The 24746-nt window shown below is 41.0% G+C and overlaps 1 protein-coding gene across 1 annotated transcript; it reads right to left on the reverse strand.

Moving 5' to 3' along the window:
* Positions 1–824: 824 nt before the first annotated feature.
* LOC311492222 (neuronal acetylcholine receptor subunit alpha-3-like) lies at positions 825–16790 on the reverse strand (the record flags this gene model as incomplete). Its single annotated transcript, XM_084550439.1, has 7 exons — positions 825–1034; positions 2932–3945; positions 4204–4411; positions 5202–5311; positions 5403–5447; positions 5542–5681; positions 16730–16790. 7 exons carry the CDS (start codon positions 16788–16790, stop codon positions 909–911), a joined length of 1704 nt encoding a protein of 567 aa, XP_084406565.1. The 3' UTR covers positions 825–908.
* Between the last annotated feature and the right edge of the window lie 7956 nt (positions 16791–24746).

Raw genomic sequence — 24746 nt, forward strand, 5'->3', positions numbered from 1 at the left:
AGTGTTTCTATACATTGTACGCTTGCACTGATGTGGATGTACAGTTTGTGTGGTGCATAGTATTTTAAGACACACATAATCTCTAAGGATGTACAGCCACAGCCAGCATCCTTCTTAGGAAGCCATGCTTAATTCTTATATTTTACAAAAGTATTTACAGGGAAACGTACCGATAACTAACAACAAAACACACACTCATTATCAGCTCTCAAAAACTGCTGGGTTTTAACACCTATAAACGTAAATACACAAACTGTGCTATGGTTCTCCAAAGTGCACTGTTTTTATTGCACTGACTTACAACAACAGTGTGCTTCTGCAAAGTTATTCAGGTTCTTCTTTAGTGATTTGTTTATTTTAGGAGCTTTTTCTACTGTATAACTGAAACAAGTCGCTGACAATATTAACACACAGTGACTGAGTCGACATCTTCAATTAAAAAACACAGAAAGGAAATGAAGCCACAATGGCAAGACAACTGTTAAAAGATACGCTTGCGGCAGTGTTAGGTCAGACCATGGCAGAGGAGTGGAGAAAAACAAAGAAAAGAGAGCAGATGTGATAATAAGATTTAAAAAAAAAAAAAAAAAAAACATTGACAGAGTGAAGGAGACAGGCTAACAGCATTGCTTGCACATTGATGGAGAGGAACGAGGAAATCTGGGTGCGTCATATGCGAAAAACAGACAGCTGAGGGCTGCAAGTGATGGCTGATAGTGGAGTCCCACAGAAGAGCAAAAGACAGACATAGGAGACAAAAATTCAAGAAAGGAGGACAACTAGACTCTGGTGTTTGATGCGAAAGAGCGGTAAGATGGATAATTCCCACAGTAAGTCGTGCGGAGCACAGAGAAAGACAGATGTCGACAAAAAGACAGGGAGAAAGAGTGAGGGCAAAACAAAGTGTGTTATTTGAAGAAGCTGATGAGTGGCTGGAGGAAGAGTCCCAGAGTCCCCAGTACGCACACTGTCACAAAAACCCACAGGAAAATCCTGTCTATGACCATGGCGACGTACTTCCAGTCGTCCTCCACCTGAGGAGAGAGAAGACGGGAAGTTTGGTTTGTGCGTGAAAAGAACAAAATGTCGCCACAGATTCGTACACAATCCTCCCCGAAACCTCCCAGAGACTTTTCCTTAATGGTAATTGTGAACTTTATAGCAATGCCACAAATTGTCACATTCACTGCATGTCATTGTGTCAACACTAGAGCTCTATGGCTGTGAGGGGAATGAGTGTGTTTCTCTAAGAGAGGCTGAAAGACCCACCAGTGTTTACGATCATGCATCTGGTTTAATGTTGGAAGCAGTTTCCGCAGTAAACATATTGTGCTATGCAAATATTTAAGCTCTTTAGATGATACTTCATACCACACACGACAATCCAGGAGGTTTGTGATCAGTCAGCAATAATAAATCTGCAGGAAACAACCACAACAATAAAGCCAGGGCTTTATTTGAATTAATGAGTAATAACTAGTCATGCCATTGGTTCTGAAAGCATGCTTCCATCCTTATAGTTCCCAAACCACACACACTATACAGGACGAGTAGTCCTCGATCAGTCAGGTGTGGAAAATGGCTGCAGTGACCATTATGCTATTGTGTATACAGAGGAGGCGGCATGGCTATTCTGCACGCACCAAGACCCAAGCGTTGCTAAGAAAAGATGGAGCCGAAGCAACAAACATATCAGGACCATCCAGAGTGTGAGGGGGGAGTACACAAAGCCCTCCATCCGTGGCAAACAAGCAGCTTTACACTCCCTTTATAGCCCCGTGTGAATGGCTTCTACGCCATTGACTAAGCTAGGTGGAAATTCACCTACTATGCAGAGATAACATGTGCACTACAGCTTTGTTGTGTGTGCGTGTTGATTTGTGGGCCATCTATAATGTGGGGACAAGATATTTTCACCAAATTCTAAGAATAAACAGTCAGATCCCCACAACATTAAATGGATTAAGGCTTTGTTTTGGTATGAGGATGTGATTAAGTTTAGGTAAGGTAAGGGTATAATCTAACATGGTTTAGTTAACGTATAAGCCTCTGTGATAGCACTCTGGTTTTGCCATTGCCAGGAGGTGCTGCCTCATTACTCTCATTATGTGCTTGTGTTTGCATTTCCCTTAAGATGCTCTCAGACACACTCTGTATTAGCTGCATCTAGCCAGAAGGTACATAAATGACCCCCTGAGTTTCTTTTCGTTTGGTTCTGTTTGGTTATCGTTACTTTATGTTCGTTTTAGTGCACTTCCTTTGGGGAAGAAATAATTCGTTCAGTTTTTATACAAGATATTGTTAGTGCAAGTCTGTACAATATCTTCACAACCAAAGCAGGTTTTGCGCTTGGACGTTTTGGTCAGTGTGGATCATATTATGTGCAGCAGTGAGTAGTTGTGCTATAAGAACCTCAGGCCTCTAGTCTCAAGCGAGATGAGATGAAGAGCGGACGACAGAACTCTGATAAACTCACTTCTTTCTGACTCACCACACCAGATTATTTTTATTTTTAAACTTGTAGCCCCAAACCAAGTTTCCTCAAGTGAAGTCCCTTAAAGCACTTTAGCAGATTTAGCGCAACTCTTTCTAAAGCCACAAAGGCTTTATACAACATTCCTCCCATTTGTTGTGCTAAACCCAGAGATCCGTAAATAGACTGTAGAATCAGTAAGTAAAGAGTGTGCCAAATTAGTTTATTTCCAGTTACACACCCGAGTCTTTTCAGTGAGATACTGAATCATTCTTTTACAGAATTCAACCTTCAGCTGAGAAACATTTTAGATTTAATGCGACGGTGCAATCTAAAGCTAACATTCACAAAATAATTGACCTTCACAGTGACTGCCCTTTACAAACATCCATAAATCATTCATTCTTCAACAGATACTTTATAACAACACACAACACAAAGTGTGCTTGCTTATGTACCTCTTTGGCCTTGTTCCGTGTCCTCATATTCTCTGCGATGTACTTCACGCTCTCTATGGCCTGCTTTATCTCTGGCGACACCACAGAAAAGGCGACGACAGCATTGACTGGGGATGAAGCATTAATGGGTCTCGGCGGCTTGGGAAGCTCTGACTCCTGGGGCCCTTGGGTTGGAGGTGCCGGGGGAAGAGGCGGCACCATTGGAGGTGGAACAGGAGTTGGCACCTCCTTGCCTCTGTAGGGACACCTCCTGTTTATATCCCTACTCAAGTCACGGTTCATCTCGCCGTACTCCACACAGTTCATGGAGCCGCCAGCTGAGGAGGTTCCTCCTCCTCCTCCTCCTCCTCCTCCTCCCGCACCACTCTCCAGCGGTGGACACGCCACACCTCCAGTTATGCCTCCAATACTTACGCTTCCCGAGCCGCTTCCTATGCTGTTCTTCCTCTTCTTGTTTCCTCCACTGCTTCCTCCTCCCATCCCCCCTGTAATACTGGGAGGCGAGGAGCAACCCTGGTCAATAGGCCTCCTCATCAGCATGACCCTGGGCAGCACCCCGAGGAACACGGACCTCACCCACTCTGGCATTGTGTGAGTCATCGGGGTGCGGTAGTGGACATTAAGCACAAAGACCGTGATGACGATGCTGAGCGTGACAAATATCATAGTGAAGAGGAGGTACTCGCCGATCAGAGGGATGACGAGCGACGTTGAAGGGATGGTCTCAGTGATGACCAGGAGGAACACAGTGAGGGAGAGGAGGACAGAGATGCACAGGGTGACCTTCTCCCCGCAGTCAGACGGAAGGTAGAAGACCAGCACCGTGAGGAAGGATATGAGGAGGCAGGGGATGATTAGGTTGATGGTGTAGAAGAGAGGCAGGCGGCGGATGTAGAAGGAGTAGGTGATGTCAGGGTAGATCTCTTCACAGCAGTTATACTTGATGTCGTGTTTGTATCCTGGTGCATCAATGATCTCCCACTCCCCGCTTTCCCAGAAGTCTTTTAGGTTGACCTGATGAAGAGGAAGGTTATTTTTAGTGTGTAAAAAATTAAAATCAAGACAGTTTGAGGACAAAAATAGAAGTTCAAACTCCCTTGTAAATTATTCTTGATCGTTAAAAGAGTCTGCTTTAAAACATTAATCAGTGACCAATATTAATCGCGATAAGTTTGCTACTCTCAAAAAGGACATACACTATATATATCCCAAAGTATAATAAAAAATGGCATGTACTACAAAGCAGACAGCCAGGATCTCTGTTGACCTGACCTTTGAGCCAATGAGCACCAGGTCAATCTTGGCTTTGTCGTAGGTCCAGGAGCCAAACTTCATGGAGCAGTTCTGGTAGTCGAAGGGGAAGTAGGTGATGTCCATGGGGCAGGAGGATTTGAAAATTGCTGGAGGAACCCAAGTGATTGTACCATCAAACTTCAGCAGAGCCTTGGTCTTGTCTTCCACAAGGAAATCACCCACAGCACTATGAGAGAGCACACAATGGAGAGAATTAATAATAAGCTAAAAACTGATGGAAAAAAACAACTTTAGATAGAAAGGAAAGTCATCTGATGATTAATTACAATAAACTATGTTCCAGAAATATGCAGGGCACGCATGATACACTATTTGAAGTACACAGCCTCTCAGGCAAAAGAGAAAGCAGAAAAAAATCATCTAATTTTCACAGCAAATAAAATGTCACTGTAATTATCATAGATTTAAGCTTGAGAAGGGCTCTGCGTCTCAGCACAGCATCAGAGAAGCTGAGCGAAGACACCTACAGATCAGAATTTGCACACAAGGTATGTATGTATTTAGCATCCAAAATTGTCAGAGGATGTGTGTATCCTGATAACACACCAACTCTAAAGCTTTGGTAAGCCTATAAAGTTTTCAGGACAGGTTAAATTTTATGCATCAGTCAAAAGCCTTTTTTACATGCAAACTCTGTCCAAACAGCTTATTGTGAAATGTGTACATACTGCCAGCTGCTGTTCTAGATCCCATGGACTGTGGAAATGGCTGTTTTTTTTTTTAATGTGCGGTTTCAGTCAACTTAAAAAAGATTACCACTGACTTCCTAACAATCCGAAGCTAAAATTTCCTGCTCTTAACTTCGTCTAAGGTTTGAATGGTCCCAACATTCATCCTAACTGCATTTTGTCTTGTGTTACAAATAGAGAAATAGAACATACTGCACTCAGTCTGGGAGGTTTCTGTGTGTAACAATGTGCAACAATTATGCTGAGTTTTCGCGCACTAAACCTTACTTGTTGTACAGGACGATGTCTGGTCTCCAGATCTTGTTGGATGGGACTCGTATGAACTCAATCCCATCATACTCAACAGGAGCCCATTTCAGTTTGTAGTCGTTCCATACCTGAAAGCCAGCAAAACCACCACATCATACACTTATTATGAACAAATAATGCAACACAACTCACAAAGAATGAGACGTGATCAGTACTCACGTGTCTCAGCCATAGGTTGGTTTCCATGATCTGATTCACCTCATCCTGAAAGGTCAGACAGGACCCATTATCTCAAATCATCAAAAATACGTTTTCTTTATTTAAATACAGATTTATTATACTGTTTCTCTCTTCTTACCACTTTGACAAGCTGAGATATGGACACCTCAAACTCCACAGTAACTGGATCAGATACATTCTCCACTGGTCGGATGAACTGGTTGTACCTTCGGAACAACCTCCGAAATAATCTGTCCTCGCCCTTCGATGAAAAACAACCTGATGAAATAGAGGAGGAAGATGATGAAGAAATGGAAGATAATGAGCAAATACATTGACATAACACACTGAGAGAATGGAAAACTCATTTACGACGCTGAAATGTAGGCCTTGGTAAGCTGGCAGATTGAACTTGAGTCCAATATTACTAAAGGTCAGTCACTCAAAAGGATTTAAGTAGGAAACAGAGACAAATATGAAGCCCATATAAGCAGTCAAACTGAATCCGCTTTATTCTGCTTTTATTTTTTCATTTAACATACTTTATTAGAGAGCTTACTCCTAGAGTTATCAACACAATGAAGGTAAAGTCTGAAAGCTTTTAGGAAGCGTGACTGGAGAAGTGTAAGACTTGACTCAAGGTTATATTATGGAAAATGTCACTAGTAACACTGGTGCCTGCAGTGGTGTACAGATCCACGCCTGTCCAAGCAGAAAATGTTGCCTCACGTGGGACAGGGCAAACTCACGCCACCGGCACAGCCTCAGAAACACTATTGTATGACTTTAATGAGCTCCATACCCTGTACCTTATTATAGAAATGCACAGAGCCTCCATCGCATCCTAACTAAACACAAACGTTTTCTATGCCCTTGGATTTTGGTGCGACTGATTCATTTTGTTCAAGCTCCAACACTGGGAGCTTGATAGCTGCAAAAGAGCAGAAGCAAATGTCTTCCATCCCAGCTTTCGAGTCAAGAAGTGATGCACATGTTATTCGACAGTATGAAGCCATCAAACCTGCACTTAGTGAGCTGCGTTTTAGAGAGGTAAGCGAATGTGCATCAACAAAAGGGCAAGTGGAGCACAACCCATACAAACACAAAAAGCCACATTTGCTGAAAAAGGTTTGTTTCCCTGACAACAATAAATAAAACATGGCTCCTTAATGGGACATTTTCTGTCCGAGTCAGTGACCCCCCTGCTAACCAAAAGCCTTATAAGACATTTATATCCCGTCAGTTTGTGCTTTATTCGTCACTGTCTTAAAAAAAACACAATATTACGTTACAGTACAGTCTGTACTGAGAGGTTACTTACATTTGTACCAATAAGGGGGAGATTTATTTGTTTGTTTTGTTGTGCAAAAGATTTTTCTAATGAAAATGTCAGTTCCTGATAATCTACGAGAATGTCCAACAGCTTGGTAAATCAGCAAAAGGTTCTTCACATAATAGACGTAGATATACGGCAGAAAAGAGTAAGTGTCATCCAGGAGTAGGTGTCATCCAGTATTGTCACAAGTTTTTGTGACCTCCAGCTCTGTAATCTGCATTACTACACACAAAAAACACCAACGCATCGTGTTTGCAGCGAGCAGAGGATGTTATGGAGGAGGATACTCTTTACAGTGCTTTGGCTGAATCTATCAAAGAGAAGCAGAGGCTGCAGCTGCATTAGCCCTGGAAGAAGATATAGCTGGTGGGGACTGTCCAGAAACTGAGCTGCTGAGTGACTGCCGTTACCTTTGCTCAATCTATTTTCCATTGTCTACAAAAACTGAATAATTCTACAGCACCGCATTTCAGTATGGGCAAATTTTAATTGGCACCAGCTCCAAGAAACCCTTGTGTGTGTGTATAATGTTGTTTGATTAATGTAGTCTTTGTCTGTGTTTTAGTTAAACAATGGGGTGAAAGTTTTAAGCCTGTACTTTCTAAAAAAAAACATACTGTTTTGCAATCCCCCCTCCCTTTCCCAAAGGTGTCAGCTTTATTGCTTTTATATGTCTGATATAAATTCGACTTGGTTATTATTAAATGTTCTCAAGACACAACACACGACACATTCATTTTAGGTAAAAATATCCTTTCCGTGAGGCTTAAGCTATATGTTGAAACAAACATTTCATATTCGCTGTTCATACAATAAAGTCATATAGTAGTTCCAATTATTTCCATTGGGAGTACACTTTGATGAGTATCTTCCAGACGCCTCAGCTCACAGTCTGTCTGAATTCTCATTTTGGGAGACTCGTTAGTTTACTCAAGCTCACAATATTAATTCAGTTATGTCAGGGCACTTATTTTGATGCCAAGTTAGTTTATCAGAGGGCCTGGTTAAATCTGAAAACCATATTTAAGAAACGCAGTGAACACAGTGCTTAAGCCTCATACATGTTTTAATACGTATCACACAGGAAACGGAGCTAAACATCACACAACGCTTACGTAATCACAATATCTGGTGCACATAAAACTATGACTACACACAGGACACAAAGGTCTAAAAGTGCATGCAAAAATGCCCATAATTTACACAAGACACTGAATTTATATAAGTTCTATCTGATTATGGTGAGATATTATTCTTTCTAAACTTCAGGTAAAGCACACGCAATGTATGAATGACAGAAGTCATTTCAGCCCAATAAATAAATAAATAAATTTAAAACGAGGTGCCATTATGTTAATTTGGTGATTTGTCTTGACAGGTAAACAAACCAGGACATGGGAAGTTTAAAATTTGAAAAGTGAGATTTAATACTAAAACTGATGCAAAATAAAATGGTAGAAATAGGAGAATGGTCCAAAGATGACTGGTGCAGAACACTGACAAGGTCAACAGACAAACTCACCAAGGGAAAGAACTTGTGAGACGGAGGGCGTTTGACAACAGCAACTAAATCTGGACTTTCATATACGATAGTTCGGACTTGACAAATTCCATTTGCAGGACACTCCTTGAACAGCGGCGTACTTGAAATGCATTCTGGGATACCTGGCAGTACCAAGTCCATGCAAGTTACCCCCTGATACATCCTTGATAAAACGGGTGGGGCATTTACACATTCGGGTATTTAGACTGTACTTGGTCAGAGGTGTACTTCAAATGGGAACAGTACTTTGGCAGCAGGTGATGATGTTTCACAAGTCATCAAGAATAAAGCACAGACAAGAACACAGATTGATAAATGCACTGAGACTCACTGAGAGCTAATAGGGAAACTAGAAACAGGTGAAATCAATGGGGTTGGAGGAAACAATCACACAGGTGGGAAAACAAAGGCAGGAAGTAAAACTCAACATTACAGTAACTCCATCAATTTAAACCACCACGACAAAAGCAAGCTGATTTTATTTTACTCAATACTACTACACTACTACATTACACAAATCTACAACACAACTACATCTAGTTCCAGCTCTGAGCGCCTAAGATGGTTCCATCATACAGTGACTTCAAAACTCTTAAGAACTTTTCTGAGGTCACTGGCAGAGGCAAGTTGAGTCTTAAAGCTTAATGAAAAGACTTTTCTCCAGAGACACTTGTGTAATTTCAGCTCTCTGTACCTGCCTTTGCCGCCTGATTCGCTGCGCGGTCAGAACCTTGTTTAAGCCTCTAATTGGGCGAGGGAAAACCAGGGCAATTATAATCAGTCAGTTAATTGGAACTTTTGTTCGTTGTGACCAAAGAAATAAATAAATTAAGCCAATATTTTTTCACTTCCTTCTTAAGCAGCCTCAGTTTAAGAGAAGTTAATTATAACCTTTGCACTTTTACCTCAGTTTACTCTGCTTTTACTATTTGCCACGCAACCTTTAAGTTAAGGACTAAATTTGTGTGCTGCCGCGGTTAATTTGTAAGTGTGCATGTGAATCAAAAGGCAGGGCTTATTAAGGATGATTCATGAAGAACCCTCTTCAAGGAGTAAATAAGCTACGTACCTCTGAAAGAGATCAAGTTAAAATTAAAATCCAGAGCACATGTAGTTCTTATTATCACTGACTCAGCCGTGAAATTATATTTTCAATGTTTGAAAAGCTTTGATCTCTTATGTTAGATTGTGTTTATTTTGTAAGATTCAGATCAAACGAAATATTAAACTGATCCATCAGATAATGCAAACAGTTCTGTGTAGCTGTACAGGCACATAGGCTATACCTAGGCAAAATGCTTATGTCAGCATGCTAACATGCTACAGTGAAAACACTGACAGCTGACATTTACTGTAGCAGGTGCCAACTTCATCATCTCAGTTTAGCGTGTTAGCATGCTAAGAATTACACGCCATTTGGAATTCATTAGGGGTCATGTTTCAACAGACAGAGAAAGTAAGAGCTCTGCATGCCAATGGATTGCCCTACATCCAGTCGGAGCCATTTTGTTGTTAACAAATTCAGCTTCACAGCATCCAGCTGATGTGGATGACTACATCGCTGTTACACTCAATTTGATTGTCCATCAGATATTTACTAGAGCATTATCAGTTCCCAGTGTAACAGTTTCAGACAAATCTGTTCTGGCTTACTTAAAAAATAATTTCTATTTTGCAGGAAACTCAAAGTACGGCTGGAAATGACAATGGTTTCGTAGGTATTTGATGATAAATTTTGTTTGGAACCTACTGACCAAACAATGGTGGGGTAAACAAGGTGAGGTGAGATGAATTATTTGGTTAATCAGTGTTTCATTGGGATGTATAGGAAACAGAAATGCCTGTGTAAAATCTTATTGGCAATTAATCCAACAAACAATTCAGCATGGCTATACCTACCGTCATAAAAAAACATTTTTTCCAGGAACCATAACCTTCAAAATATGCCCCTGTCTTTTATCACCACACATTAAACTTTAAAGAAAAGAAGGTAATCAAAGTAGACATCACTGTCTTGGTCCCTGATGATGAAAATCACGTGAAATCAGCTTCACGGTCGTGTTTCATTTTACCAGATGTGCTCCTCTGTTCCCCCTTCTTTGTGATGTGGTATCAAAGCGACAAGCCTTTGTACTGATGCAGATGAAGCCAAGTCAAGCAGTCATTTCACCCTTAAAAAGCCACATTGATTTAGAATTAGCAAGCCAAACAGTGACTCTATCCCTCGTGGCTACAGGAGCCTAAAGCTGCAGAAAGACCCTTGGCCTGTGGGAGAGCTCTTTGATCAGGCATGTGCTTAACAGGATGAGCCTGGGAGCCAGTGGTGGACACTCTGAAGGAACTAATTACCCTCCAAAAATACACCACTGACAGTGTGCGAGTGCATCGAAAAGAGATACAAAGAGAGAGAGAGAGAAATGAGGGAGAGAAGAGATAGGAGGGGAGAACCGACAGTAGGAACGAGCAGAGAAAAGCGAGATAGAGTGTCTTTGCTCTCCAGGGTTTTTGATGGCCTGACTGTGACATGCTGAATGACGCACAAGAGGATCCGCAGTGATTACTGCATTTGCCGTGACCATCCCATTAAGCACATGTGACTTAACCTACATATATGTGTCTTCATGTATGATCCTTCACGGTACATGTAGCCATGCGTTCCCATGTGTAAGCACATGTTCCTATTTATATACAGTATGTCCATTCACCTTTGATTTGACTCACTCTGTGCAGCATATATATTATTATTTTTTCACTGATGCATGAAATTCAGTAGTGCCTTGCCTCCACGCTTTCATCGGAGAAGATGTTTGAATTTTGAGGTCAGATTCTCTTCAGATATTTGGGGATATTTTTTAAGTAAAGTTACTTTTTTACACAAAGGAATGTAGAGATAATGTAACGAGTCAACAATACATGTAAGTCAATCAATCCTGTGCTATGTTTATAATCAATTACCAGAGCAAAACTGATTAAATAGACATGGATTGTTGGCAATGAAAATGAGCTTGAGGCAAAACAACCGCACATTTTATTTTGTGGGATGCTGAGTGGAAAAGCATCTGGGACTCGTCAGGATGTACTGATAAAGATTAGCATGTCGTATTTTTTTGTTTTCTTTTATCCATTTTGACATCTTCCAGGACATGTTCTGTGATGAGGAGCATGGGACACTTTAGTCACACAGAGGATAAAATGACCAAGGGCCAAAGAGAAGACGTTGGTGATACCAGCTGACACTGACTTTTTCAAGTGAATGATAAGTGCATCCCTGAGTCCAGATGAATGCTGAAGTCAGACAGGAAACTATGACCGCTATAGATCATTTCTGTCAACCAAAGCACTGCAAGAATGGCTCTGTGGTCACCTAATGTCCAATCACAGAGTAACCACCTAAAAAATACAGAACATGGCTGGAAATAGTCAACATGTGCAGCAACATAAGTAAAAATAACGTTTCCCCAGAAAACAAGTGTCAGAGAACAAGAAGAAGAAAAATAACTAACTTAAGACTTCCTACTCATTCAACTAATTTAAGATTCAAATATGCATTTTCCAATGACTGAATCCGGTTATTAGGAGTTGGGACCGCCAGACACATTGGAAAAGGGTGGCGAGTAACAGTGTACTGTCTGGAGTGGGAGGTCTGTGGCGTGTTTGTTTTCAGAAATGCAGTTACAGCTGCAGATAATTGAGTAATCAGTTCTACTGTCTGCTTATGTCTCCTGCAGTGATGCTGGAGCAGACATGTCTATCATGCACAACTGACAATTGATGGAAGTGAATTGAATGTTTCAAAGCCGCATTTCCACCCAAAGTACCTACTAGAACATTTCATTAGTCCCAAGAACATTTTTCAAGGACTGGTGGGTCTTCTGTCAAGGATCAGGTTCCTTCAGACTGATGGTTCTATGTGTCTCCTCCATCACATTGTGGATTTCCAAGCCTTAGACATGGACAAGTGAACTGAAAACAAATGAATAGCTGGATAATACAACAGAGGATTTATTTATGTGCCACAGTGTTGCACTACTGATGGATTCTGAGCAGGTTCTTGATGGTGATTCTTGTGGAAAGTGTTGGATCTGAATGCCAGCAATAGAGAATAGCCTACATGAGCACCATCTCACCATTTAGAAAATGGACAACATAATAAAGCCAAACCTAGCTGATGATACTGGATGACTTAGACTTAGAGGACATTTCAAGGACACGAAGTTTAAAGAAGAAGAAGAAATTTGACGACTGCAGGTGACTGAGATGAAAATTTAAAAGTGTTTTATACATGAAACATTTGTAGTTTGGATTGCTGAGAAGAAGGACTCATTTTGCTGTCTGTTATCCATAAAGGTTTAAGTTGTTAATCCTGCACTCCTGTTAATAATGCAGATGCACTGAGCTATGAAAAAACATGCCACACTTTGAAATCCCAATTTAACAACTTTACATAATTGAAATATACAATGGAATACATTGTTGTGACCTGTAAAAGCTTACAGCTCATGTGCTCTCATCTTCACCACCACATAGTTCACAAAAATACCAAATGACAAGAGAGACAGAGGTCAATCGCTGGAAAATGATGAGTCTTCGTCCATCTCTTGCTCAACCTCACCTCTTACATTTTATTTCTCACCCTTTCTCCCACCATCCTGAAGTGTGACTCAGTTCATTGCCAGCTCAGAAGACTGGGATGTCCCGGAGGAATCAAGCAGCAGGGCTGTCTGGATGAGGATGTGTGTATGTGTTGGAGGGGAGTATGAAGGTTTTAAGCCACTCCATTGGGGAGGGGGGTTGGAATAGACCTATGCCTGTGGTGGTTACACAGTTGGTTGAAGTTGGTTGAAATAATCACATGACAATCGCGTTAAAAGGATCCTCAAGCTTCCACACATTCCATAAGCCACACACTAACACTAACACACACACACAGATACTGTAGACTGCGCCTGTCAGACTTTAATACAACTGTATTGCTTCTAGGAGGGAAACCAGATAGCTGCTCTCCAGTTCTGAGCAAATCTCAGACAGGCATTTAAGTCTGGAAGAGCGGTGAATATGCTTCATGATGCTGCAGTGACAACTCCATCCATGCAGACTTAGATAAGGGCAACGGGAGCTTAATATAAACCATTTCTCATGCTGCTCATGGAAAAAAAATCATTTGATTGTCGCCACACTACAACTTGTGATGATTTAAGACATAGTTGTGATGACTTTTGAAGTTTTTTGACATATTGCCAGCCCGCTGCTCTCTGGAGCAGAACCTCTGCACACCATCAACACACAGCAGCAGCCTATTAAAATGCACCATGAAGTGAGACAAAGGGTCAAGCCTAGAACATAATGCGGATCAGATCAGTATAATGCAGGCTTGGCTGGACATTTCTGCAGGAGATGGTGCATGCAGGTTACTGCAAGGAAATGCATCATACTCTCTCTCTTTTCCCACAGTGCCAGCCTTAATAAACCCACCCTGCCCTAAAATATGTTCATGTGCACCACAATCTATTCCACAGGCTTTGGACTTTAGTTTGAATGTCAAATCTAAAAACCCCATGCTGTACAGATCTCTCAATCCTTACCTCCAAGCTACTCCAACCAGATTCTATTTTTGACTGCAATACCCCAATCCCATGAACTGCAGGATCAGCATTTCCTCTGTTATGGGGACAAATCGCCCAATCCTGGATGGCGGGAGACAATACCTTCTGAAGCCCACTAATCGGACCACCACTGGGAGTGTGGGTGTATTTCTGTATGTGTGTCTGTGTGTGTGTTATCTGCATACACAGCCCCTGTTCAAAATCATGCAAATGCAGTCAATGAGGGATTGAGTAATGGAGGAGAAGAGGGGAGAGAGTGGGTAAAGAAGAAGGTAAGAACAAAATCCTCTCCTTTTTCAGCTTTTCCCCTTAAAGAGCCAAGCTGACCACATCTAACCAGCAAGAACATAGACTGGATTTCCTCTCGCTAAAATCTGTTCTGCTGCGAGAGCACTCACACTCAGCCTTTCAAGTCACAGTTTCCTTTTGAAATTCCCTCAGTTCAAGGGCAAGCAGTTGGCTGTAGCAAATCTCTCCAGCTGAAGAGAATGACAGAGAGAGGCGTAAAAAGAGAGAATTGAGGGATGTTCACGTGCCCACGTTTCGTACAGAAACACATCGCTTCCCCTCGTGTTCCCCTCATGTTTCAGGATGTGCGAAGGCTGTGTCTTTCATGATGACTGGAGCGTGACAGTACAAAGGCACTTAGTGCGGTGTGCTAAGTACCACATCTGGGAAGCACTTTCTGCTTCACTCAAGGCTTCACAGTGGGGGAAAAAAAAATCACAACATTGGTTTAACCCATAGCCAGTTTAATTACTCCTTCTACAGTGTCTCTTCAGAGCCTCCCCCAAAAATGCAAACTCAGTATCTACCTTTCATATTATTATAAAAGATATTATATCTGACTTTCTGATATACGTGTTGCAATGTAAATAAAATATAAACAGCTAAAAAGATATATTAAAGAAAGTTAGCTGGTAAAATAGGCACAGTTCACCTTAGCTAAAGCTAAAAATAAATTAATTTAGCAATTTTCCTTTTTTAATTTTGATATTTATTAAATATGTTGGTAATCCAGTTTGTTATTCCACTTAACATCAGATTAAATGAGGCAGTAATTTAAAATGAAACTCAAACTAAACTACATTCAGTAACAAGCTGAGCTGCCATCTTTAGCTCATGACTCAAGTTGAACTGATGCAATCTGGTTAGCTAAGATGCCATTAAAATTTTCATGTTTAAATGTGTCTAATAGTAATTTGATTCATTCATTTTGCAAAGCAGAAATACATTTAATTCAAATATACTATGGCCTGTAAATAAAGGAACTAGTTAATCAACTAGTTCAAATGAACAACAACAACAAAAAGAAGCTGAAGTTATAAGTATATGCTATTTTTAACCAAATGTTGAGTACTGCCGTTGTTGTTGTTGTTGTTGTTTTGTGCATTGTCACTGCTTCTGTAGTTACTGCTCTCTCTATCTTTATATGATGGTAAAAGGTTAAACTTCAGCAGCAGAATATCCATTAAAAAAGGATGCAACAGCACATCTCACACTGTTGAACTGACAGGCGTTAAAGAGCAAAAACACAAGCAAGCACTTAGAACCGAGCGGATGCCAAAATATATATTTACCCTTTAAAGTGGGTTATTTTATCCTTCATACACCCATTATCCCGGGTGTTCCTAACAGAAAAGACGCTCTCCCAAGAAACTTGTGTTGTCTGTGCAAGTGAGTGAGCTCCCCAGGGAGCCACTCAGGGACCCCACATCACATTATGTTGTTTCAAAACACACAGGAGACTGGTAGCCTTATATGAACCAAACTCAGACCAAAGAGGTGAATTTTACAAATAAGAGAAAAGAAAGACACAATCACAAGGACCACACCAAAACAACTGACAGTTTTATCAAGTCATGATGATATACAGATCAAGCTAGTAAGGTAATTAGTTTTCTTTTTAACTTCATCATTTTTCCTATAGCACCGGGCTGCTGACTAGGTGGTAAGCACTGTGCTAAAAATCTGCTTGCTAAAATACCCTTGAGGAAGAGGCTGAGTTTGTACAGCCTCAGGGATACCATGATCAACTGTACCTAACCCTGACCTCTGACCTCAGTGTAAAGATGAAGGATGCAAGACCTCCACATCAGAAGAACTCAAGGATGAAATCAGAATTGGCATTTATTGAGCTGCTGATGTAGAAACGTATGTCATTCATGTGTTGTTGTTTTTTCTACATGTATGACTGCCTTGCAGAAGCTCCAGGGCTGGTGTATTAGGAATAATGCCACATGTCATGATCCAGATCATCATCTCCTGGGGAAACTAAAACCAGCGTGCATGTCGGATAATCACAACTGAATTATTTCATGCTCAGAGATCCCACTGGGGCCCCTTCTCTACTGCGTAACAGCGACTCTATAAGTTTGAGGAGCACATAGAATATTATGTTTCACACGCATGTTGTTATTAGCTGTCTCCCTTGCTTTAATATAATACAGATTTATGGGCACTGTTAAAATGAACTGTCGAGAACAGCCCTGATATGCGCACATGAACTCCCAGGGTAATTTAAAAAGACGTTTTTTTTTGTTTTGTTTTTTTACAAACTGCCATATTTGGCATCATCTTAATTAGAGTACAACCCGTCTCGCATAATAAAATGTAAGTAAAGTTTAACTTCCTCTCTCTGGATGTAAACATCTCGACATTCGTTGCGCTTGGTTTAAGGATTTGAAATTAAAACGCACAAGGGAGTTAACTTGTGGTCAGCTGGTGCTTATAACTGTTGTGACAAGCAAGGTAAATTAATGGTAGGTATAGCACAAATAACGAATATAACGGTGCATTTTGTGTTGAGAGCTGCAGGCACCGATGCAAGCGCGCTGCGTCTTACCTTGCGCTGCGAGGAGGAGCACCAGCAGGAGGACGTTTGTTAGTTTCCCGGGGAAATTCATCGATACATCGGCGGTCGGCGTTGCTTCCGGTGGATAAAAGTTGGATGCCGAGCAATGAATTCTTTTCAGTAACCCGCTGCAGACGTTTACGAAGCCGCAAGATTAGACCGACATTTTCATTTGCGCACCCGAGCTTGGAGAGGTTGGAGTCGCGGTGCGCTGTGCCGACATGAGCAACTTCTGCACGTCCCGCCTCCCCTAGACCTCCCCCCCCGTCCCTGTGTCCCACACACACGCACCCACGGGCCAAAACTAGCGACCTGACTCACAGTGACTCAGAGGTTACAGGTTATGAAGAATTACATGGTTTTCAAATATGGCTCACTGCAAAAAAGGAAAAATATCAGTATTAACAATTCATTTTCTGTTCTCATTTGCCTGTCTATGTGTCTGACGTGTTTGTCTGAACACAGTGGTGGATTCATCTAAAACTGTCGACATATTTCTGGAAGGAAAAGAAAAAAAAAAACATGAAAGTAAAATGTCTCTACCCACACAGTTATTCAAACATTTATTCATGCAGCTCTCCAGAAAGATGCAGCACACACACCTTCACACACAGTCAGATCGTTCATTTTCAGTAGTGAGCTGTAAATGACCTATTTAGTCACTTAATTGATTTTGTACGCATAACAATGCTCAGGCAGCTTAAAGCATTAGCTGCTCTATAATAGAGTCTTGAAGGCTGCAGAGTCTGCCCAGTTCAAATAATGGAAAGCTATTAATGCTCAGTAGCACTGCATGGGATTGCACTGGAGCTTTCAGGACGTCCAGAGTGCATGACTACTGACTCATCTTAAAGGGAACAATGTAGATAAAAAAAAAAGTGACGTGAACATCAGGATTAATTTACTTTTGCTGGAAGATGTTTCATTTATATTTCACTCAGTGCAATACTTTTAGTTTGAAGAGTTAAATCTTCCATCTTCATCTCTGAGGGCATTAGTTACTCTGTTACTGGAAATAACACACAGATATGCATCCAAGTATCTTCTTCGTGTATGTCCACATTTCCTAAAAGTTAATAACATAGCAAATAACACAGTGGACAGAAAAGGCTTGTAGACGATTTGTGACATAACATTTCATATGTGAATGCATGTAGGAACACACTACACTTGTGTGTGCATCATCTGTTTCAGTATTTGGCAGCATAAGATGTATTTACACATGTCAGCTCTAACACCAACCTGGGAGAAACTGCTACTTCGAAAGTGGACCTATAGAAGATAGGAGAAGAAGGTACATATTGGAGAATATTAGATCGTTTTTAACTTTGTCTTACATAGACCATTGCATGTTCTCATTTTCACAGTGTCACCACATCGAAGATCGGTGTTACGGAAGCGAAATGTGAGGGTAAGTTTGATTGAATGTGTTACTGTTAGTTGTAAAAAAAACTACGTCAGATGTTGGAAGCTTGCAGGTCAGGAGGCCCTAAAAATAAAATAAAATGAAAAACCTTAAAAAATGAAAAAGCTCCACGATAGACATGATGTGGTGGGGGAGTGTGGGGGAGAAAAGAAGAGAAGAGAAGGGAACAGAAGAGAAAAGAAGAGACGCTCAGGCTGCTTGATGTTCTTCGGTGTGACAGAGCCAGTGAATCTATTTGCAGAAATCATTTTTTCTGAATTAGTAAGCTGCAGAGGAAAGACCGAGGAGGAGTCTCCACCCACCGGCCCAGGGTGGGGAGCAGCATCACTTTATTCTTTCAGCTTTCTTGTTGGTTTTTCAGACTTTTGTTTTTAGCAAGTCTGTCCTTCCCCGACAACAGCCTTTGCACCAACAGCTTAAAAACTGTAAGTCCATTCCCAGAGACATGCCGCATGCAAGACGTCAACATTTAAAACAGCCGTGACATTTAAAGTCAGAAAACAAACATAATGTGGCGCTTTCCTGTGGCACTGAGCTTTAAAGACAAAAGGTCAACCTGCGACCTTTTCTCAGTAATTGATTATTTTTCCTACAATTACCTCTATCTGTGTGTTTTTAAGGAAGAATTAATGAAGGTGTGGGTTTTCAGTAATGGTCTGTACTGAAAGATCATTTCATCAGAAGCACTAAAAGAGATGATGTGAATGTGTCCTTTTGTGACGTCATGATTGCAGTTGACTGTGTCTGAAGTATACCCCCATCTGGGTCTTATCTGCTTCCTACCTTTGAGATTAGTTTCCAGTTAATGAGGAAAGTGAAAAGGGGATTTGGACTTTACAAACCTCCTGAAGGAAAAGAGCAAGTGTCTAAGACTGTGTATCATCTATAGCAGTCAGGAAATGTTTTGGTCAGGATTTAGAAAGCAGTGAACATGCTAGACTATGAACAGTAGCCTGTTCATATTTTCTATAAAACCTAGGTAATGACGAAAAAAGGCCAATGTTTTCGCATCTGAACATGGTACTGAGTGCTGCTGGCCTGTAAGTGAACTGAAGTCCAGATATTTGCATTCCCCCAAAAAGAAAAGGGCAAGTGTAGTAACAATGTGTGTGTCAGACAGGACTGTCCTGGCTCATTCACATCAACTTTGCGCACTGTTTTATTCTCCTTGACTGAATATATCTGTTTTTGTTGCTCCCCGCACTCCTCTGTGGCTTTCATGTTCACACATCCCTCCAGTTTAACCTCCTGCTCTTTTTTTGTAAGTGGTGCTTTTGCTTCTTGCCTTTGTCACAGCTGACTAAAATGTCAAACACAAGCGTAATTAATAACATTATGAACTGCAGCGTCAATTGCTGTAACAGTCCTATTGTTCATAATTAGTTCCATCTTTTTACTCCCGTCAATGGTAAAAAGGCCAGCAGGGTGTAAAGGAAAGCTCATGACTGAGTGGATCTATTGGGAGAGGTTAAAACTGAGAGGCATAAGAGACGAGAACACAAGTGGCTTCCCATGCCTAATTAAGTGCATTGTAAGTTCTTGTCCTTAGCTGGTCACTGTCCCATTTCATTTCCTGTCAGTCACACTGATGAGACGTCTACATTTAAACAACCTGCAGTCTGAAGTTACAGCATGTCTGATCCTTAACCTGTATTATTGATCAGGTTATGTCTGAGGCAAATTTAGCTTCCACTTGGATTACAGCTGACCACTGTTCGGCTGTACAGTAAGTACATTTAAAGCTGCACCAACAAATACCGCAAAATTAAAGTAAAATATCCAAATTCAAATAAACATAAAAAAAAAACAATATACAGTTTTTGCATGAAAAAAAAATCGTAATTGTACTGTTTTATTTTGAACTATAAATCATTATAATATGTTGAACAAAAGGACAGCGCAAAAGGTTTAATGAGAAACCCTGTTGTTTTACATAAGTGTGTATGTAATTTGAAAAAGACAAATAATACTCACATCTTTTTATGTGGTTTAGTCATTCATGCCACTTGTTTAGGTATGGTGAACATTTTTGCTGTGTTTTGATATGAAAGCAGTTAGTATTTAGCCAAAAGCTTTCACTTTTCATTTATTTATAACATCTATAAAGAATAGATATGATATAAATAAGATCTCAAAATTCAACTTTCTCACCGTACCCTTTAACCCACTCTAAAAAGTGTAGCCGTCTTCCCATTATCTCCTTCTTCCTTGTGCTCTGTCTAATCCCAGTGCTCCACTATCACCACCCTCTGACGGACCCTTTTTAAGAGCTTTCAGCATCCCCTTTCCTCCCGCAGCTCGTCCTGATGCGCCAGTCACGCTACACTCTGTGACCCCACTCAGCCATGAAGCGTCCTCCAGCCCCTCTTAACCACTGCTCCCTCCTCCTCTCCCTCGCTCCAGACCCATTAACGCCACGGAGTTTACTTATTATTTCTCATTCATCCACTGTCCACTGTGTGCAGCCCGCTTGGTCATGTTGTGGCCAGATCCAGCCATCAGCAACTAATTAAAGTCCCTTCATTGCTCAAATCGCATTTATCTAATTAAAGTCCATTGCTGCTAATTAAACTACCATCTCTCTGTGAAAAACCCTCTCTACCTTACTCTGTTTTCTCACATATACATCCCACTGTGGGATAAGTGAGGGGATTATCTTATCTTATCTTACAATAAGTTAATTTTCTCCATCCTCCGTTCGACTTCCTGTTTTATTGTCTCCATCCGTCCTGTTCTCTGAATGACCAGCAGTGTCATTTTCAGTTAAACAGCTGCAGCCTGAGGGGTTAAACAGTGTCATGCAAAGCTTACTCATTATACGATGCATTCGTGTTTGTCCTGCTTCCATAGATGATGTCCTCATCGTAGCTGCAAGTGATGCCTAATCAGTTTGAAATGTGTTGTGGAACGTTTTAATTATTAGCTCTTGCAGTCTGGCTCGCTGTTCAAATGAACTGTAATGACTCTTATCAGTATCGCAAGACATCTGGTGCCATTTGCTGGCACAAACTGTTGTATTGTCACCACACTGATGTAAAAAGGTGTACACTGTAATTTCATTATTTTTTTTTTTCTTGACTTAAAATTCATGTATTATTTTAGACTTTAAGAGTGACCTTAAGAGCGGCTCTGCTGCTGCTGAGTCAAACACTGTAGTGTCTCTGCAGTGTCTCTTCCGGCCACTAGCGAGCAGCAGCATGCACTCTGATCTGTCAGCAGGTAACAGACTTGAGGAGATATTTATTTCTCTGGCTGGGACATCACAGAGCGACCCCTGAGCCCAGTTTAAAACCCCGTAAAGCGCTTGGACCACGTCCCCGTGTCTTTCCCTCTGCCCAGCGGCTCAGCGGCTCAGAGAAGAGGATCGATGGCCCCCCTGACTCAACTGCACGGCAGCTACAGATTCTGTAATGCAGTAATGTAGTTCATAAATATCGACCACTGAGCTGAAATGGCAGGTATAAATCCTAAAGGAATGTCCTGTGCAGGATAATGGGGGAGATGGAGGGCAACGGCCAGCTTCAGGGAAGAACTGCTGACGCTCACCATGCTGCATCAAAATACAGGAGTCACATTAAGTTAAATAGAATAGAATAGAATAGAATAGAATAGAATAGAGTCACTGGTTAGAGGTGGTGTGCTTAAACAGTAAAAGTGTATCTCAATGACCTCTGACCAACTGGTCTTTCACATGGCTGTTGTGTTTTAAGAAATACACTACAGGTTATTAATAATTAAACAGGGTCAATAGTAATGATGCTCAAAAAACTTGTATTCACTATTAAATATAAAAAAACTAAATAAAATTTTATTTTTTTCAGATTTATGTTTTCACACAGTGCGTGTATGCATATTATATGTGTGGGTTTGTCTTGCAAAGAAGAAAAAATGCTTATTGATCGTTGATTACAGCATGAAATACTTTTTAACGTTGGCCCCCTGACGCTCTAACAGACTACAAAAGTCTTGTGTCTCTTGTTTATGGCCGACATTTGTCATCTCTGTCTTCTACTGTCGTACCTCTCCGTCTCCTTTTCCCTCTCACCCTGCTTGTTTCTGTCCTTTGCTACCTCTCTATACGCCCACTCAGTTTCATCTCTTTGGCAAGAAGTGGACATCATGACACCAGTCGTCTGCTCTCCTTTTTTTCCATCAATGTTCAGCCGCTGACATACAGACATTTGAAGGGGTACACCTCTAAAGACACACAAAATCCTTCCCTGTGTTTAGACAGGTGGGTATGATGTGGCTGCTGGATCTTGAAAACACTTGTGTGTCTTTGTTGTACGCTTGTGTTTTTGTTCATATCATGCCCTTACTGCACTTTAATTTTTCATATTTTCACATAAACTGGCACCACTCCATGTTCCTCTAATGTTTTGTGTTATTTGTGCTGCATGGGCAGACATTCAAAATTTAAGAGACAAATCGGGAACAACAGAGGAAAACATGAAATTATATAATATACCAAAAAGAGCACAAATTCAAATTAAAACCAAAAACAAATAAAGTAAAAGTGATGTTTTCAGAAACCACAATATGATGTGACAGTGTTACCCTGCAGCCCTATGGATCAACTATGGACCAACAACACAACACCTCTTCACTCCTCAGTCCCCCCATCCCGCCCACACTCATGTGGCTGCTCTCGTAATGGAAATTGATGCAGATGTCAAGTATCTAATTTATGTGTCATACAGGGCGAGGATGGGTGAACAAATATGGGCTATAATTGCTGAGCCCAATTCCAGTGCAATGGTTGTCACTACGTCTGCAGGATTATGTCACTGTGTGTATGTGTGTGTGTATGGGTGTGTGTGTGTGTGTGTGTGTGTGTGTGTGTGTGTGTGTGTGTACGTGTCTGTCTTTTTATGCTTTTATGCGTGCACAGTTTTTAATTACAAACCGTCATTGAGGGGGATTTGGGCTTGCCCACACGGCTTCACAGAGCTGTGAGTGTTCAGACCTGGTTTTAGGGTTGAGGGTAGAATCAGGTTTAAGTTCGGGTTAGACTTAATAATGTAATGTAATGTAGACCCAATAAAGCAATGGTTGGGCAAGGAGTGTTTATGCACAGGGTTAGACTAAGCCTCTAGGAAATGAATGCAAGTCAATGTAATGTCCTCTGAAGTGACAGAAACACAACTGTGTGTGTGTGTAGCTGACAAGATGTTTGCTGGAAGCACCGTCAGTTGCTGGAAAACAGAAGCGTGTGTTCTTGTCTGTTACGGAAAAAGAGTGAAAGTGTCCATGCAGACTCTTATAGACACTGTAGATACTTCTCATTTGAAAAAATATTAAAAGGTCTTAACAAATGCTGCTGTTGTTGGAGGTTTACATCTTTTACTGAGGCTTATTTTTAACTATTGACATTATAGATGACTTAAAGTTAAAGTTAGAGTTAGAGACAATGATTAACTGTGGCACAGAACCAACAAATGGTCAGCTCTTTATAGTCCTTTCTAATGCTACACCATATTTCAGACAGCAGCTGTGATGAAATAAAGAGGGGAAGCATCTTAATACACACATCCAGATTTATGATCACGGGCATGTGCACATTCATTCACAGGCTGCTCTTCAGCAACCATACAACCTTGCTGTCATCTTAAGCGAACAGAAGGTGAAGCTGCGAGCCCTGAGTGTACAAGAGCAATATTTAACTCCGACCCAGGACAGCTCACCCACACAGGAGCACCTACATCCAGAAACTTCAGTTTAAAGTAATTTTACTTTGCCATGTCCTCAACAAAATATTAAAAGAAAGAAAGAGAGAAGCGATGCGATTGATCAAGTCTGATGGTTGCTTTCAATTTATTTCACGATCAGTTTAGCAAGATAACACGTCCCATCACCGTCCTTTCCTCACAGACAAAATTCAACAAGTCACGCAACATGACTGGCAGGTGGGAAGAAAAAGAAAAAGCATGTTTAATTCCACCGACCGCCGAGAAAACAAAGACGGAAGAAATTAATTAATCTGGGTTAGTACCGTACACAATTTTTCCAACGCTGGCAGCAGTGACAGATGAGTGCATTATGACAGTGACGAGGTCAAATACCTCTCAGATATAATTACTGGACACAGATTCAAGTAAGATCTCTGATAACAAACCGCGATAATCAAGGGTACAATATAATGGAAGATAATGCGAGTGAAGAGACAGTCTGTTTGTTTCAGCTTAGTGCGTATAAAATACTGTACAATATTATTGCTGCTGGTTTCCTTGGTGATGGATGCTATCAAGCACTGGTTTGACAAAACCAGCATACTGTACCTCTAAAAAAAAAGCACAGTGTGCAGCAACAGCTGTATTTTTAGCACTACTGTGACACCCCTCATTCACTTAAAGCAAAGCTGCTTTTAAACATCACAACAGTAGTTTGTCGTAGATTTGATCTGTCTACTAAATAAATCAGTCCACAGTCCAAGTGTGCATAAAGACAGGCTCGGACTCCTCCACACTCCATTTTCATTTGAGCAGACCAGCCGTCGGCTCTTCTGCGTCGTCTTTCAGTCTCATTTTCAAGGCAAATATTAAAAGTTCTCACAGTATGTGTGCTGTTGTCAAAGGGGGGAGT

This window comes from Chelon labrosus (genome assembly GCF_963514085.1).
Source record: "Chelon labrosus genome assembly, chromosome: 8".
Taxonomy (NCBI): Eukaryota; Metazoa; Chordata; class Actinopteri; order Mugiliformes; family Mugilidae; genus Chelon; species Chelon labrosus.